The 18365-nt window shown below is 43.9% G+C and overlaps 1 protein-coding gene and 1 long non-coding RNA gene across 2 annotated transcripts in view; one reads left to right on the top strand and one right to left on the bottom strand.

The window, feature by feature from the left end:
* Window positions 1-11: 11 nt before the first annotated feature.
* On the top strand, window positions 12-3631 carry LOC147240372 (uncharacterized). Its single transcript, XR_015111342.1, has 3 exons — window positions 12-555; window positions 643-701; window positions 3047-3631. It is a non-coding gene; the product is annotated as an uncharacterized LOC147240372 (long non-coding RNA).
* Window positions 3632-5850: 2219 nt separating this feature from the next.
* Window positions 5851-18365, bottom strand: part of pleca (plectin a) — a 39976-nt gene continuing 27461 nt past the window's right edge. Inside the window, exons 31-33 of the mRNA XM_086194155.1 lie at window positions 14309-17656; window positions 7138-14142; window positions 5851-6717 (exon numbers count right to left, since the gene is read on the bottom strand). Of these exons, the coding sequence (XP_086050281.1) occupies window positions 7951-14142; window positions 14309-17656 (9540 nt within the window). The 3' untranslated portion in view covers window positions 5851-6717; window positions 7138-7950. The remainder of the gene's footprint in view (window positions 6718-7137; window positions 14143-14308; window positions 17657-18365) is intronic.

The raw sequence follows: 18365 nt of genomic DNA, 5'->3' as shown, positions 1-18365 counted from the left end.
GGGATCGAGACTCGGCCAGGCTGACTTGTTGACTCGGCGGAGCGTAGCTCTCACTGCTGAGTAATCAGACCACAAGGGAAACAAACTGAAAAGAGACAAACAGACGCGTCTGTAGAGACTGAGGTTTGATTGTGTGCTCTTTCAAGCGTCCAGTGTTTATCAGCAGGCAGCTTCGTTGTTTAGGTCCACATTCGCTCCAGGCTCCCTTGCATGTATCAGCATCCAGAGGGCCGGTGGCCATCAACCCTGCTTTCTGCGGTGGAAACGGGCAGAAGGTCCACAATGACTGGAGCAGCTTTTATGGTTCAGAACAATGGAGGTTTGGTGTTGGTGTGGTAAGGCAGATAGTCACGTGTTCAAAAACTGCATCGCATGTGTTTCCCCACACCTGCATCACTTCTGTGGGAACCCAGAAAGTAGAATTAACCACCAACAAGGACACTCCTCAGGAACATGGAGATGCAGACTCTCAGGCTGCGGTCGGTCCAGCGCAGGAATCCCAAACTGCCCCAGCTGCACCATTCGGTTCAGCCAAGTCGTCCGCACCTGCTCATGGTCGCTGCCGATGTTAAGTTTTATATCTTAAATAAGTATTTGTTTTTTGCTCAAATCAAAGTGTTTGTTTTTTTTTTTTTTTTGCAGATTACTGTGCATACAGCTGGTAAAGAAGATACTCTGGAGGCACGGAAGTAAAGCAGGAGGTAAAATTAAAAAAAAGTCTTTGTACTCAAGTTGTGAGTTCTTGAAAGGTAGAAAACATTTTTTGGGGTGAAGTATGAACTATAATAATAACAGAAAAATGTCTGGATATTATTCAAGAGGGTCGGAGGCGGTCGCCGCCATCAGTGGCCGGAGCGTCAGGCAGGTTTTTCTTGGAATGAAGCAGCTCTGCACTGAGGGCTTTTTGATGTTGAGGACGGGAGGCTCGTACTTCCGTTCTTATTTACAGATTCTCAATCCTAAATCCACCTTCGTCCCACAGCAGCGACTGTTCAGACGCTCAGCTGATCCGCGCTCAAGCCCTCCTCCTGATTGCTTTTTGTCCCCCTGTGATATTTCTTTTATTAGTATTGGATATCTGTTTATTCTGTTCAGAGACTTTAATGCCCTGTGTGGTTGTCACAACCCGTGTCGTATTTCTTTCATTGCCCACTTAAAGTCGAGAGAGTTCCTCCTGTGACTGGTGGCGCTGCTGCGGGCCTTGCAGGATGTTGCTCAGTGTTCTATTCTCAGTCTTCCTGGACTAATTCACCGGGTCAGGAATGTTTTTCAGAGCGCTCCCATTGTCCGCCGTGATCGGAGCTGCATGCTGTGCTCGCCGCTGCCAAACCCTCAGGATGAGGTCTCTGTAGAATCAGTAACTAAACCAAAAATAAGACCAGTAACTGTGAGGGTGTCGGTGCTCTCACTTGTAGCGTTTCAGGCCATAGAGAGAACGTTCTCCTTGGGCGCCATCACCCTTTGCACCCTTGGCAACCCAAACTGTCGTCTGGTGTTATCAGACTCACTTTGTAGGATGAGCCCAGGATGATCAGGCCACTCTAACATTTAACACTTACACGTTGAATCCTTGGAAGCTGTCAGACATTCTTCTGTCCTGCAGCTGCATCGGCACAAATCACACCTTTCTTTCTTTTTTCTTTTTTTCCCATTTTTACTGAAGTTCATTGTCAGCTTCCACTGTCCGCTCTACATGATTCCTGGAAACGCTCATCAGCTGTTGGTTGGTTCTCAGCAGTTGAACCTTCAAATCTGGATGTTTACCCAAGCAACATGTAGTATGTTTTGGCATTCCAGGACCCCACTTGACAGGTTTTATCAGCGTGTTATCTCTGGCACACCCAGGCCTTCTCTTTACATGCATCAAGAGAGACAAGGAGGCGTGACAGCTAAGCTACCGGTGGGGCCTTGAACAGCGAGGTGCTGAATTGTACATGTCAAAGTAATTTATATCAATGTGTTCATGCGTTTAGCCCTGCATGGTGTTGCTTCTGGGAAACATGACGAGGCGTGCTGCGTGTCAGTGGTGGGAGTGGCTCTACGACTACGCTCCGCTTCCTGTCCATTCATCTCCAACATCACTCGCTCTCATGGGGGGTTGTTGGCTGTAGATTCACTGAAGGAGCGAGGTGCTAAACCTGCTCTACTTGGAAAGAGTCAGGAGAGAACTTTGGTTGGGATTTTGCTCAAAACAAATAAAACTGACTCGACTTGACTTGACTTTCTCGCCCAAGTTAGAGGCGAGTACAAGCAGCCCTTGTTGTAAGGCAACTCCTGGGTAGCTTAGCATAAGATGGACCGTGACGTTGAGAGATAACTTCACGTGAACGTATTCACATCTGCTTTTTTGTGAATTAACATATCTGAATGCAGAAAAATGCTTAGAAAAAAGATTATATAATTTAACAAAACTAGATCTCATGACATAACCACCACCCCTTAACAACATGCTTAGCTTAGCATTGCTAGAAATGGTGAAAAATTCTGTATTGATCTGTTATATATTTTGTTTTTAATGCAGAAAGAGTAAACACTGGTTCGCTCCAGGGTGATCTTAGGGTGACCTCTTAACAAGGTGTTTAGCTTAGCTTAGCATATACCAGAAATCATCAGGGGGAAAAAAAAACCTTCTGAATGTGGCAGTAGCATCTTTTGTTTTTAAAAAGCGAACAAATGTGAGGACTTATTGTCCGATACGTGGTGATCCTTTGACAGGACCACAGTGGTTAACTAAGCTGAGCATTTATTTGAATCGGTGACGGAGAAACTTGATAATAAAACACCTCTGATATTCACTTTCATGATATCGTGTTAAAGGAAGACGAATGCAAAACAAATTATTAGACACGAGGCAGTTAGCTTAGCTTAGCGTTGCCGGAAACAGTGGGAAATACTGTATCTTCCCCTCTGATGATCACTCATTAATTAAGGAGAAATTTAAAGGCTAAACCTGCTCTTTCTTTGTTGCTTTTCACTCAGAAAAACTCTCTGCTCCTCCTCAAACCTTTGTAAGACCTCTGCCCTGACATTTTTGTTTAACGCACAGGGGCGTGCAACAGCTAAGACCTGCTGACTGATGAGACTTCAGAATCTTTCAACTCCAGTTAAACACCAGGATTCTCAGGGACCCGTAAGACCGGTTGAGTAAATCTGCTGCCCGGATTTTAAGCGTCCATCCATCCATCCATCCATCCATCCATCCATCCATCTTCTCCCTCTTCTCCTGTTCAGGGTGGTGGGGGTGGAGCCTATCCCAGCAGCCTCCCCCCTGGACAGGTCACCAGTCCATGGCAGGGCCAACACATAGAGACAGACAACCATTGGCTCTCCCAGCCACGCCTACGGTCAGTTTAGAGTCTGGATTAACCTGGTCCCCTCTTGATGTCTTTGGACTGTGGGAGGAAGCTGGAGTACCGGAGCGAGGATTTAAAGTGCTTTGAAGAACAAAGAAAGGACTGCTAAGGGACTTCTTTTCATGGAATCTGGCTCTTTTTACCTCTCTTGCACTCACACAGGTGTTTCCTGTCTGAGTTTCTTCTTTGTGACTCAGGAATGCAGAAAGCGACAGCGACATGTTGTGTTGTTGTTGTGTAACCAACTGTACTGCTCTCTGCTCCCCTAGTTGCCTACCCCCCCCCCCAGGGGAAAAAATAAAGTTTTTCTGAATCTGAACCTGAATTTGTTTAGCGTGAAGCTCAGTTTTCCACAATGGCTTTTATTTGAGAGGAACAAACAAAGCTTCAACACTTCAGGCTCCCTGCTACTGTGAAGGAGCGTGGATGAGTTGGTTCAACTGAACTCACTGGCTGGTTGCGCTCGGCGCTGCAGTGAACCAACATGGAGTGCAGACCAGGTGTCACCTTTAGATGAACCAACTCACTGGAACTGGTCCACACTGGTTCATGGCAGTCCAGAACTGGGAGTATCATTGTTGGTTTTTAGCTCAAACCAACATGTGTTTGTGGGTTCCAGAGTACAGAGCTGGATAAAAGTGACATGGATCACACCGGAAGATGAACTCCAGAGTTTGCAGATGGACACCTTGAAAGTTTTACTCTTGTTAGCTCCATTAGCTTCAAGCTAACTATTTGTGGCTGGTTCCTCCTGCAATCTGGGGTTACAGCGAAGTAATGCAGGAGGGAAAAAATGGCTTCTTGAGCTCAAGACCTGTTGGTGAGTACTTGAAAGGCAAAATGTGTTTTTCAGGTGAAGTATTGCTTTAAGTATTCCGTGTACTACACATTTTAGGTTTTGTGATATTTTGTGTCCTCATACTTTCAAACCAGCTGATGAACCAGATGTGGACAAAAATGTGTTTTAAAAACGCCACTTGGCCTGTAGGGATCAAAGAGATCAAAGCGGTGGCGGAGAGACTGCTAATAAGTGTTTATTCTTCTGGAGTTCACACTGCCGGCGCACATCCTCACCTCTCTGCAGCCTGACCTGCTTACAGCAGCTGTTTATCAGTCTGATGAAATCCCACCCGCTCGGTGAAGCCAGAGGGGTGCGGCATGGTGCTGCAACACTCTGGTGATAAATGTCAGTGATCGGCAACCAACCACCAGCCACTTTCTCTTTAGTTTAAAGGTTATTTGTTACCGGATCCGACACGCTTAGGACTGGGATTGTTTCACATGGACTCTCCAGTTTTGGGCCCCCATGTTTTCTTCTTTCCCCTCAAACTCAACGCTGAGCCTCTTTCATTCCACCTGCATCACTTTTATGTACTGACCTCAAACCTCACATGCCTGCAAGTGCTGAGTAACTGAAGGCTGTTGATGATTCCGTTACCAGCGGTCAGGTGATGTAGATGAGTTCGTTCAATGGCCACACATTGGACAGTTTATTTTTTTAAAAAATGACGAAGACATTGTAGTGAATTCCACACATCAGAAACTCTCGGTGCTGTCTTGTTTACACGCTGATAACAGCGATAACGGACGAGAAGCTGGCAAGAAAATCCCGTCACTCTTGATCTTTCATTCATGAGGCATGAATAAGAATCCAGTTGAGACCTTCAGGCCAGTATAAAGTACACAGCGCCCTCTGTTGGAATTAACTTCAATAGCAGCCCAGACGTTGACATCCCGAGAGAACACGGCCTGTTATTGACCCCTGGGGAGTTTTGTTCCCCCCCATGAAGACCTTGAGGGCCAGACGGAGGAGGCGCCAGGGCCCACAGACATCGTTTTATACTGACCAACGTTTTTCATCTCCACTCTGTTCCTCCCACTCACGACAACGGGGCCGATGAGTTTGTCTTTGTCCTTGAAGTTTTCCTGTGCAAAACCTTCATTGCCCCCTGAACTCTGTTAGTACAACTGAAAACCTGTCTATTTTAAATCTTTATGACACATTTAAGAAGTACTTGTACTGTTTATAGAGAATACTTATTCACATTTAGAGCAACATCTTGAAAGTCAGGTTTTTGTCCTTTGGATTTTTTTTGTTTTTTTTTAGATGCACAAATAATCTTTCTACAGATTTTTAAACCAACGCTACCTCCTGGACAAAAACATCACAACTAATTAGCTGTAGTTCTCTAATATATATATATATATATATATATATATATATATATATATATATATATATATATATATATATATATATATACACATATATATACATATACATATATATACACATATATATACATATATATACATATGTATACATATATATATACATATATACAATATATACATATATATATTATATATATGTATATATATATAATATATATGTATAACTGTCTACTTGTTTAGTGGTTCAAGACTGTGTTATTATATGATACAATTAAAACAATTTGATCCAACTAACATAAAAAATGAGAGAGAAAAGTTTCATTTCCATATTTATTTACATATAGCATAAGGTGTTACAATAAAATTCCTTGTCACCATTTTATTATAAATACACCATGTTAAAGAGGGCTTGACACCCCTAATTAAAATACATCCTTCAAACCCTTTGAAGCATAAGAATAAAACAAACGATTTAAAGGATACAGCTATTTCATTTTTGCACCTTTTAAAATGTTAGTAAATCATGCAAATCAGAAATATAGAGTATGAAAATAAAAGGATATAGACTGAACGTGTAGCTCCACAAAGAATATTTAACATCAAAACATAAATTTGTGGTGGAAAATAGAAATACTGGTGGCGAAGCTTAAAGATCTTTCTCAAAAAAATGCTTATGAATGGCTTTCAGCAATAGCATTCTACGCAATCAACGTTATACAGTGCATCCATTACTTGGCTGTCAGTCAAATAATGTAAATATTAGCTCAGACCATACATTTTATCCCTGCATGACTACCATATTTATGACAGATATTTGCTAGTATTGTTTTGTTAAGCTAGATTGCAACAGTCGGACTGTGACAAGGCTAACCTGGTAGCACAGTTGTCACATGGATCAGAGTCGTGGGTGGCACTGCTCCTTCAGTCATGCATCAGTTTTAAATAAAACCACAGCACCATTGAATAACACTCAATACCCTCCCAAAGCGTTGTAACTGTATTTTGCAGGCACTTACAAAGCATGGTTCACGCCTTCAAATGGGTGCACGATTGAGGATGCACGCTTGAAAATAGTACACTGTTATATGAGCGAATGCGTTTCAGTACTTTTGCATAAAATCCTTGATAACAGTGAAGGTCGTGGTCCAAATGAGTCTGGAAGACAGCGTAGTAAAGCCAAAGAGAATATCTGAAACAGATTAAAAAACAACAACAACAACAAAGAATTTGAGATCAAACTGGACATGAAAGTTCCCAGAGAGTAAAGTCAGGATGACCTCTGCCAAGGAGGCTCCATCGCATCATCAGAAACATCAATTTTCTCTCCGTGCGCAAAATAGAGATCTTCTGGATCAAAGTTCCAGAAGACGATCCATGTCACCCCCAGGAGCTTAGTATTACCAATTAAATGAATTAATTAAAAAAAAGGCTAATTACATTAAGAAACATCGGCCAATGCATTGGGAAATTAATTTTCCATGAGCTTTTCCGATATCCCTCTAATAAAACGGACACACACATTACATCCTTGGCGCAGGTCATGACACAAACGTTACAACTTGACTGCAGTACTGTAATGACAAGTACAGTAAATCTTCACTCTACGTACCTTTAATACTTCCTGGAAAGGCAGGGGCTGGTTTCCAATGGTCTTGAGGTGTTGTATGGGACATGGCCAGAATGTCAGATGTGTGAATGGTCATGTTTGGCTGTATAATCCTTCGATTCATGGGAGCTTGCTCTTGTTTGTCCAAGTTTTAGGGCAGACAGTTGGGAATAAGGCGTAGTTCAGAACCTGCCGCAGTACTATGAGACAGTGTCGTCCACCAGAGAAAAGATCTTGAAGCTTGGCAGTCTCCCTGCAGACACTCTGCATGTTAATCATCTGTGTGAGACTCCATATTCTGCTCTGCAGAGTGGCATTTTTATGTCTTCAGTGATATCTCTTTCAATATTCAGAAATATACATAGAAAATTTAGTTCATACACCAACTTTGGGTCTTTCATCAATTAGGCTATGATGGTCGTGAACACTATCCTTTATAATGTAACACACAACATCAAAAGCAAATAATGTTTGTGCAACAGTAAATACTTGTTACTAATGCTTAAAAATCAAAAAAATATCATGTACACTGGATACGTTTGTGATAGATATTGGAAGTTATAACAGCTCTTGCATATGCTAATGGCTTACAATAAAGGAGTATGAAACAGTAACATAAAATAAGGTGAAATATACAAGGAAGTCAATTATTTAACTTGCATAACATTAAATAATGAAATTCCTGTAACAACCACAAGCAGAGCGGAGTACTGGTAGTCTTTATTCTGCTGAGAATTAGGCATCTGGTGAGCAATGTGGCTTTATAGTGCATCCTTCCCTTAGAGATTCATTCATTTGCTTGGTCACCTGAACCCCTCAGTATCGACGGCCATAGCTGGGTGAACCGTAGGATGTGGAAGAGAAGGTTGTAGTGAAACTTGATCCTGTGGCATCAAAGCTGCCTCTTCTGGAACCTGATCTTGAACCGGTTCTGGAGCCAGACCGTGACCCAGTAGCAGACCCAGATCCACTGACGCTGTAGGGACTGTAAAGGCCTTTGCTTGATTGGGACGATGCTTCGAGAAGTCTCAGACCAGTCCCCTCCTCTATCATACTTCTGTCCATAGCATCCTTGTAAGAGATCTTTAGCTTGGTTTTAGGGCATGTGAGGTATTTAGAGTATGCGCTAACATCTCGTAACTTCTGTGCAGTGCGTGCATCTAAGGTGCCCTTCTTCACAGCCTCATCGATGGAGACTCTGCTGGTAACATCCGGCTCAATCAAACCACCGGTGAGATACTGGACTTCAAGGAATCTCTGTCCAGCCTCATAGTACAACCAACCTTTCTTTAGAGCTTGGGCAGCCGACATTTTGACTTTGGTTCTAGGATCTTCAAATCCATTGCATGCCTTCTGGGCTAGACTGATGCGGTCCACCATGATTTTATCCACGAGCCCTTTATTCATGGCATCTGCAACAGCGAATTTCTCTCCAGTATTTGGATCAATGATTCCTCCTGTGCAGGCCTGAGCCTCCAGCAGTCTTTGACCCGTTATGTTGTCTACGAGGTTTCTGTGTATGGCCTCTGTGACTGACACTTTCTCCAGTGTTTCCGTGTCCAAGATTCCAGCCACAGGACCAGTTTCCTCTGTAGGGTCGGTCCATGTGGTTGCTGGTGTTTTTATACTAGGCGCCGGACTAGAGTAAGACGAAGTAGAGCCAAAGGAGGATGAGCGTGATCGTACACCGCTCATGTTTCCAGACAGCATGTCTGCAAACTCAGTAATGGACAGAGTTCCTGCTCTATACTGGTCCAGAGCTGACTTGTCTATCAGGCCCCTTGAGATTGCATCATCAATGTCGTACTGCCGACCAGATCTTCTGTCGATAATCATGGATTTTACAACTCCATCAGATGAGGTAATGGTAATTTCCTCCCATTCACACTCCTGTTCTGCAAGTTCCAGGTAGGTCTGGTGGTCAATGAGCCCTTTCTGATACGCCTCATACACAGACATCTCTTTGCCGGTCTCTGGATCGACAATAACGACCCTACGTTTGCGAACAGATGACTTGGATGATGTCTTTCTTTCCCGCTTCTTTTCTTTCAGCAGCAGAAGAGCAAACCCTGTTTCTGGGTCTATCATGCATCTCTCCATCAGCTGGAGGTAAGTAAGATTTTCCTCTGTGTTTGGGTCAAAGAAACCTTTTGTGTCATCAGACGGGTCAGTGAGGATTTGATTCATTTCCTCATCGAAGAGACCACGTTCATATGCTGATTCAACTGGCAAGCGATGACTCTCCTGTGGGTCGATGATTCCACCCGTAGCAATTTGAGCCTCCAGCAGACGAATGCCATGGTCTTTCAGGATGAGATCCCTTTTCATTGCCTGGAACAGTGAGATGATCTTGCCAGAATAAGGATCCTTGTAGCCAGTGACAGCTCGCTCAGCCGAGAGGAGTTTGTCTTTAAACTCTGGACCGACAACCCCCATCTTAACAGCTTCTGTGACATTTAGTTTCAGGTTTTTAATCGGGTCAATGACATATCCTGTGGCGGCTTGAGCCTCGAGGAGCTCAAAGGCAGTCCCTGGTCTGATCATGTTCTTCTTCATTGCTTGGTAGATTGACAGACGGTCTTTGCTAGACTCTACATACACGCCAGCAATACAGCTGGCACCCTCGAGGTACTTCTTAAGGTCTCTGCTGACCTCCTCTACAGTAATGAGACCCTCACTGAGTTCATTATATGTCTTTTGGTTGATGATCTGAGAGCGAAGCAGCTCATCCACAGTGATTTGCTTTCTGAGACCCTTAAAGAGGAGTCTTCGGTCTGCAAGTGAAAGTAGCCGCAGCCCACTTTCTTTATCAACTCTGCATCTTTTCAGAAGCTGAGCATAGGACAGTTTCTCATCTGTTGTCGGATCAGTGTAACCTTGCACGTCCCCAGTGGGTTCAGCTATTTTGTCAATTGTCTCTTTATTAATGTATCCACGCTGCATGGCAACATCAGTGGGGAGGTGGAAGTAGTATTCAGGATCCATTAGTCCACCAGTAGCAATCTGAGCCTCCAAAAGGCTCAAAGCATAATCCTCGGGAATCAAGTCCTTTTTCATTGCCTGGAAGAGAGAAATCACTTTTCCACTGTAAGGATCTTTGTAGCCTGTGACGGCTCTCTCGGCAGAAAGAAGTTTGTCGTGGAGTTCAGGCCCCACAAGCCCCTTGCGAACAGCCTCATCAACTGTTAGAAGCTCATCCTTAACTGGGTCGATCATGAATCCTGTTGCTGCTTGGGCCTCGAGGAGATTCAGAGCAACTTCAGGCTTAATCTTCCCGTTTTTCATTGCTTGATAAATACTGATCTTCGGAGGACTGTCTGACATGATTCCAGCAATACAACCAGTGCCAAAGAGGTACTGTTTTACTGAGGGCATTTCCATTACCTCACGGATATTCATTTTTTCTTGCTTCAAAAGGTTGTATGTGTGCAAGTCAATGATTCGTGCACTGTAAAGCTCTTCAATTGTGACTCTCCTTCTGATTACATCACATGACATGCTCTGCTCTGACTTGAGAGTCTCCCTGTGTTCCATGATTTCAATGATGATGATTAACATTCTCTCTTTTGTGATTTGTCCCAAGCGGTACTGCTCCATGAGGCGACGCCTCTCTTCTTCTGGAAGCATATTTGAGTTCATGACTTCCCAAATAGTCATAGTCTTTCCTGCAAAACTCTTATGAGGGATCTCAATTTGAGTGTTGGCAAGATCTGTTTGGGCTTGTTCCTCTGAGTATTGATAGGACTTCTCAACTGGAGCAGGAGTTTCAGCCTTAGACAGGGGCAGGTAGCACAAGCCAGAGGTGGGATCTCTAGTGCATTGCTCCAGCAGCTGGCCGTATGTTACACTTTTATTGGTGTTGGGGTTAGTGAAGCATTTCACATCTCCTGAGGGTTCGTTAAAGGACTTGGCCATTTGTTTGCTAAAGTAGCCACGTTTAATGGCCACGTCATTGGGAACTCGATGGCTGCTGACTGGATCGATAAGACCTCCTGTTGCAGACTGAGCCTCAAGGAGAGGAATGGCATGCTCCCTCAGAACAAGTTCTTTCTTCATGGCTTGGAAGAGGGAAATCTTATTGCCTGTATATGGATCTTTGTATCCCGTCACTGCTTTCTCAGCAGAGAGAAGCTTCTCGTGAAGTTCTGGACCAATTACTCCAGCCTTCACGGCATCGTCCACAGTGTATTTAAGATTTTTGACTGGATCAGTTACAAAACCTGTTCCAGCTTGGGCTTCAAGTAGTGCGAGCCCCGTGTTTTGCTGCAAAATGTTATTTTTCATCGCTTGATAAATGCTTAGTTTCGCATTTGATTCTGCCATTGTGATGCCATCGATACGTTCGGTGCCTTGCAGATATTTCCTGACCTTATCAGTTTCGCTCACTTCTTTGGGGGTCTTTTTACCTTGTTGGAGCTGCTCAAAGGTTGCCTCATCAATGATGTTGGAATCAAGTAAAGAGCTGGCAGTGACTGGTGCCCTAAGACCTTCAAAACAGGCTTCCTCCTTTGTTTTGTCCTCTTTTTCATCAACCATTGTTACCACAATCTTTATCAACTTTTCTATTGTCACATGACCCATTCTGTACTGGCGAATCAACTCTATTCTTTGCTCCTCGGTGATGTACTCAGAGTGTATGATTTCCCAAATTGTGACCTTTCTTCCTTTGAAAGGCCCATACTCCAGTTCCATAGTTTTCTGGTTCAAAGCTTCTTTAGTTTTAGCCTCTGTAATCTCTTTCTCTTCCTTTGGTTTTGGGGCCTTCTTTGAGAGAGGAAGCAATGGGAGTCCAGTTTCATTGTCTGTCACACATTTCTTCATCAACTGTGAATATGTGGCATCCTCTTGTGTGTTAGGATCATAGAAGACCTTTGTTTCGTCACTCATCTTGTTCAAGGTTTTGCTGATTTCCTCATCAAAATACCCACGTTTGCAGGCAACCTCATGTGGGATGCGATAGCTCTTGATGGGGTCAATAATTCCACCTGTAGAAAGTTGTGCTTGCAGCAGACGAATGCCGTGGTCTTTCTTTATAAGGCCTTTGTTCATGGCTTCAAAGAGAGACACCTTCTTCCCTGTGTAAGGATCGCTGTAGCCACAGACAGCTCTCTCTGCAGACAGAAGTCTCTCATGGAGTTCTGGGCCAACAAGGCCAGACTTAACAGCTTCATCAACAGGGATCCTCTCGTTTTTGACGGGATCGATTATAAACCCGGTTGCTGCTTGAGCTTCAAGTAGGTTTACTGCAGTCTCTGGTGATAGCAATTCTTTCTTCATAGCTTGATAGAAAGGCATTTTCTCTTTGGTTGGTTCATTAAACAAGCCAGAGATGCTTGGTGTTCCATTTAGTGCCTTCTTTACCGGTTCCATCTCTGAGATCTCCTTAATGGTTATCTTTCCATCACTCAATTCATTGAACAGCTCTTTGTTAATAACCTTTGACTCTAAAAGTTCACTGGGAGAGACGGAAGCCCTCAAACCATTGAAACTATTCTCATTATTCTTCTCCTTGTCTTCAACAACAGTAATGACGATCTTGATAATCTTCTCCACCGTGATCTTGCCTGTCTTGTATTGTCGGATCAGTTCTCTCCTTTGCTCTTCAGTGAAATATTCTGAATTTATGACCTCCCAAATGGTGACTTTTCTTCCTTTGAATCTGCCAAAGGGCACATCAATGTTGGACTTGCTGAACACTTCTTTCATCTCCATATCTGTGAATGTTCGCTCAGTCTGCGCAGCTTTCTCTGTCACTGGCAAAATGAGGAGGCCTGACTCTGGATCCTGAGTGCATTTGTCCAGTAGCTGTTTGTAGGTGAGCTGCCCCTGAGTGCTGGGGTCAATGAACAATTTGCAGTCATCACTGGGATCAGTGAGCTTCTTATTCATGTCTGCGTCAAACTGTCCCTGCTTGTAGGCTGTCTGCAGCGGTACTCTGTGGCTGTTGATGGGGTCAATGATGCCACCAGTTGCAAGCTGTACATCCAGGAATTTGACAGCCTGTTCCTGGTCAATGAGTCCCTTTTTCATGGCCTCAAATAGAGAGATTTTGGCTCCAGTATAGGGATCTTTGAAACCAGTGGCTGCTCGCTCTGCAGAAAGCATCCTGTCATGGAGTTCAGGGCCAATCAACTCATCCTTGACAGCCTCATCAACAGAGAGAAGTTTGTTTTTAACAGGATCCACAAGGAAACCAGAAGCAGCTTGAGCTTCCAGCAGCATGGTGGCAGTGTTAGGGGTAATCTTGTTCTCTTTCATGGCACGATAGACGCTCATTTTCTCTTTGGATGGAGTCATGACACCGCCAATACAGTTCTGACCCTTAAGACATGCTTGAACTTTATCAGTCTTTCCAAGGTCCTGCACAGAGACTTTACCCTTCTTCAGTTTGTCAAATTCTTTTTTGGTCAGGATACCGATATCATGGAGCCTCTCAGCAGGAACTTTGTCTCTTATTCCATCGAATGCAAATGGTGATTCTCCATCTTTCTTTACTCCATCAATGTCAACAGAACCATTGAAGACTTTCTTTGTTGTTCCCACCATCGTTGCAGTTACGAGCTGCTCCTCTTTATCAGTCTGGACCTCCATTTCCTTCGTTTTGGATGAACCCTGCTTTGAAACAACCTCGAGATTATTGAGTTTCTCTCTGAGCTTCTTGTTTTCCTCTCCTAGAAGTTTTTCTTGCTCGATCCTTTTCTTTTCAAGCACCTCCATTTCCACCTGCTTGTTTTTCATTTCCTCCTCAGCTGCCTTTTGCTTCTTTAAAGCTTCATCCATAACGGCCTGAAGCTTCTTCTTCTCTTCTTCCATTAGCTTCTGCTGACGTTCCTGTTCATCTTTAAGAGCTTTGGCCTTTTTCACTTCATCCTCAAACTGTTTCTCCAGCTTCTTTTTCTCATCTTCAACAGCCTTTTCTCTTTTCAACAAGAGTTCCTTCTCTGTGAGGAAAGTCTGCTGAAGAATGGCTTTCTGTTGCTCTATTTGTTCTTGTTGGGCATTTGCCATCTATTTAAAGAGAAAAAAAGCAGAGGAACAATGAGTAAAACTGATGAAACATGAACACTTCTGTAGTGAGCGGACTGTTGGGTGAAGCACCACAAAAGCTGTGGTTAATGTGTTTAACAATAGCAGGGCAGGAAAAAGACTGACAATATTCACTCCTGTCACTTACCTCTTTGGATTTCTTCTGCAGCTCCTCTGCCTCTTTTTTCAGTTTCTCCCTCTCTTTCTCCAGGTCAGTGATGGCTTTCTTCAGGTCATCAGCCTCTCTGGTGCTCTGAAGTCTCTGGGTCTCCAACTTTTGCACAACAGTTTCTGAAACTTGTTTTTCTGAGTCTTGAAGACGAGCTTTTGCTTCATCTGCCTGCTTCTTGAATTTCTTAGCCTCCTCCTCAGCTTTGGCCTGAGCATCACTGAGCTCTTTCACCTTCAGTTTCAGCTTCTCTGCTTCAGCTGAAACTTCAAGTTTCCTCTTTCTTTCAGCCTCTAATGACTTTTGGAAGCCTTCTGTCTCCTTATCAAGACGCTGCTGGATCTGCTGTTTATCCTCGAGTAGTTTCTTAGCCTTTTCCTGTGCCTGGTCCTTTAGCTTCTGGAGCTCCTCTGCCTCAGCTTTTAGTTTTGTTGCTTCTTGGATGGCCTGCATTTTCTCCTTCAGCATTTTCTCTGCGAGGGCCCTCTGTTCAGCCAGGTCAGACTCTGCAATCTGCCTCTGTCTGGCTGCTTCCTCAGCCTCTACACTAAGCCTGGCAGCTTCCTCCGCCAAGCTCTTCATCTTCTCAGCTTCCTCTGCAAGTAATTTCTGAGTGTTATCTTTGTCTTTCTGCATGAGACGCTTGTTTTCTTTCTCAATTTTGAGCTTCAGTTTTAGGAGCTCATCCATTTGGATCTTTACTTTAGAGAGTTCATCCTCAACCTGTGACTTTTGTTTGACAGCATCACTGACTTCACCCTTCACCCGTTGAAGCTCTTCATCTAATACAGTTTTCTGCTTGTCAGTTTCCTCAAGTTGCAGCTTGACCTTTGAAAGTTCCTTCTCAACTTGGGACTTCTGTTTCAGTGCTTGTTCAGCTTCTTTTTTGTGCTTGGCCATCTCGGCATCAGCCTGCTGCTTCTGTTTTAGAGCCGCGGCTTCAGCTGCTGCTCGTTTGGAGGCCTCTGCTTCTGCCTCCTTCTTCAGTTTCTCTGCATCTTTTTGAGCTTTAGCCTGTTTTGCAGCCTCAACCTCTGCAGCTTTTTTTTGTTTCTCAGCCTCTTCAGCCTTCTGACGAAGGAGGGTGGCCTCTTTCTCTGCTTTCTCTTTGGCTTTTTCAGCTGCTTGTGCAAGTTTCTTGGCATTTTCAAATTCCTCTTTCAACTTTTCCTGAGCAAGAATGTCTTCTTTGTTCTTATCGAGAACTTCTTGAGCTTTTTGTTCTGCTGCGCTGCATTTCTGTGCTGCCTCTTTTGCCAGGACAACTTGCTTTCCTGCTTCTTTCTCTGCCTTCTCTTTCTGTTTATTTGCTTCGGAAGCTTTCTTCTTCAGGCGCTCAACTTCCTCTTGGGCAGCTTTGCACTGTCGAGCCGCCTCTTCCTCTGCTGCTGTAATCCTCTTCACCTTCTCCTCAGCTTCTTTTCTTTTCTTCTCTTCATCTGCAGCAAGTTTTTTCAATTTCTCCGCTTCCTCCTCAGCTTTGCGTTTGCTCTTCTGGGTCTCCTCTGCAACGCCCTTAAGTTTCTTCAATTCACCTTCCAAATTAGATTTTTCTTTTGAGGCCTTCTCAAAGTTGATCTTGATGATGTGAATTTCTTCTTCAACCACTTTCTTTTGCTTTAGAGTTTCTTCAACCATTGTCTTTTGTCTCTGTAACTCAGAATCAGATGAGTTCTTCAGGAGTGTCATTTTCTCGGTGATGTCCTGTTTGTGCTGAGCAGCCTGATCCTCCAGCAGCTTTCTTTGATAAGCTTCATCCTCAGCTTTTCTTTTGAGTCTTTCATTCTCGGCCTCTTTCGCTTTCAGGGCGATTTCCGCTTCAGTCTTGAGACGAGTTGCCTCATTAATGGCGGCCAGTTTTTCCTTAAGAATTTTTTCGGCTTCAGCTCTTTGTTTGGCCGCGTCGTCCTCTGCCAACTGCCTCTGCTTCTTGGCCTCTTCAGCGACTGATCTCAGCCTGGTTGCTTCCTCAGCAAGTTGCTTCATTTTCAACACTTCGGTCTCAAGAAGCTGTTTGCTCTTCTCAGTGGTGGACAGAGTCTCCTTCTCTGCTTTGATCTTCATCTGCAGAAGAGCATCCATTTCACCCCTGACTTTAGCCAGCTCGTCCTCCAGTTGTTTCCTCTGCTTTTCAGCAGCGTTCACCTCGTTTTTAAGGCGCTGGAGCTCATTATCCAGCAGGCCCCTCTGTTGCTCAGCATGTTCGAAGTCAGCCTTTAAGCGAATGCACTCTTGCTCTGCAGAGAGCTTTTGCTGAGCTATTTGCTCTGCCATGGTCCTCTGTTTTTCCAGCTCTTTTTCTGCATTCTCCTTCTGCTTGAGAGCAGCTTCCTCAGCCTTAGCCCGTTTTTTGGCATCTCGCTCAGCCTCAACTTTTTGCCTCTCTGCTTCCTCTTGGGCCTCACTCTTTTTCTGAGCCTCCTCCTCAGCTTGAAGCCTCAAGCGCAGAGCCTCGTTGGCCTTCTGTCTCCACGTTTCAAGCTCTTTCTCAGCTTGTTCCTTTGCATTGTAAGCTTCCTCTTGTTGTTTTCTGAGTTTTTCAGCTTCCTCCTGCAACTGAAGGACGGTGCCCTGCTCTCTCTTGAGCGATTCCTCTAGTTTGGTGGCCTTTTCAGTGAATGTTTTGGATGTACTTTGCAACTGTGTGGCAGCACTCTTCTGAGCCACCTCCTCTACCACCTTGATCTGTCTCAGCTTCTCCTCCTCAGCCTGTTTCATCCGTCTCTCTGCCTCCTCAGCTTGCATTTTGAATTTCTGTAAGTCATCCAATGCTTTCTGCTTTTGTTTGGAAGCCTCCTTTTCTGCTTCAGATTTACGCTTCAGCTCATCTTCTGCATTCTTCTTCTTCTGAGTCTCCTCGGTCACCTGCTTGCGTAGTCTTTCTGCCTCCTCCTGGGCAGCTTTTCGGAGTTTCTCTGCATCAGTAGCTTTGTCTCGGAGCTGCTGCAGCTCAGTCTCAGCTGTGGATTTCTGTTTCATTGTTGTCTCTAGCTGTAGTCGAATTATGTGGATCTCCTCTTCGATCTTAGTACGACTGATTAATGCCTCCTCCAGCTGCTGGCTCTTCGACTTGATCTCCTGCTCTGAAAGACTCTTGAGGTGGTGCAGCTCCTGCTGGATGTTTTGTTTCTGCTTCTCAGCATCCACAGCAACGTCTTGCCTCTTGCTGGCTTCCTCTTTCATCTTCAGCTTCAGCGCCTGGGCTTCTTGTTCTGCTTTGGCCACAGATTGAGCGTGAGCCTCAGCCAACTGCTTCTGCTTGTCTAACTCAGCCTGTATCTCCGCCATCCTTTTCCTCTCCTCTTCTTTTAGTTTTTCAGAAGCTTTCTGTATTTGCAGAAGGAAAGCAGGGAGTAGAGGAGCGAACGTTAGCATGCTACTTCATGAGAAACATCGTGAAAGTCAAAGCTTGTTGGTACATGAAGGTACACAGAAATGTAAATATGTGAGAATATGTCACAACAATTATATTTAACAGACTCTTATTACAAGAGAGAAAATACTGTGTGTGGACTAACTTGTCATAGTTACTGAATGTATGACACACACACACGACAACTACTGCACAACACATCACAACACTACACTTGGCTTTCATGCAGCTCGCATATTTAAATTTATATATATCCCCCTACTTTGTGCAACTGGTATTAATCCCGTATGTACATGTTGTTTTGAGACAGGAAAATAATGTGTCTGCTGCTGCTACAGTGCCACAACAAGATCACATTTATTAACATATCAGATTTGATTTGAATAACAAAGAGTTGTTGCATGTGTTAATCACTCAGAGGTTAAAGTCTCCTCAGTCTTAACATTCTGAAAAAAACAGCTTTCAAAAAAAATGTGAGAATAAAACAGATTAATAATTAGTGGCATGGAATTAACAGAAAGAATCGTTTGTTGTTTTAATGACCGCTCAAAAAATAGGATTTCTTATAATGAAAGTGTAGCCCAGATAGAACACCCTGTCTATTGTTCCTAATTATTGCATAGTGATGCAGCAAACACAGCATGACTTCATGGAACACAGAAC

Source organism: Aulostomus chinensis, chromosome 22 (genome assembly GCF_037954235.1).
Source record: "Aulostomus chinensis isolate RoL2024-O1b breed Wild chromosome 22, RoL_Achi_v1.0, whole genome shotgun sequence".
Taxonomy (NCBI): domain Eukaryota; kingdom Metazoa; phylum Chordata; class Actinopteri; order Syngnathiformes; family Aulostomidae; genus Aulostomus; species Aulostomus chinensis.
This window is presented reverse-complemented; position numbering and strand designations above follow the sequence as displayed.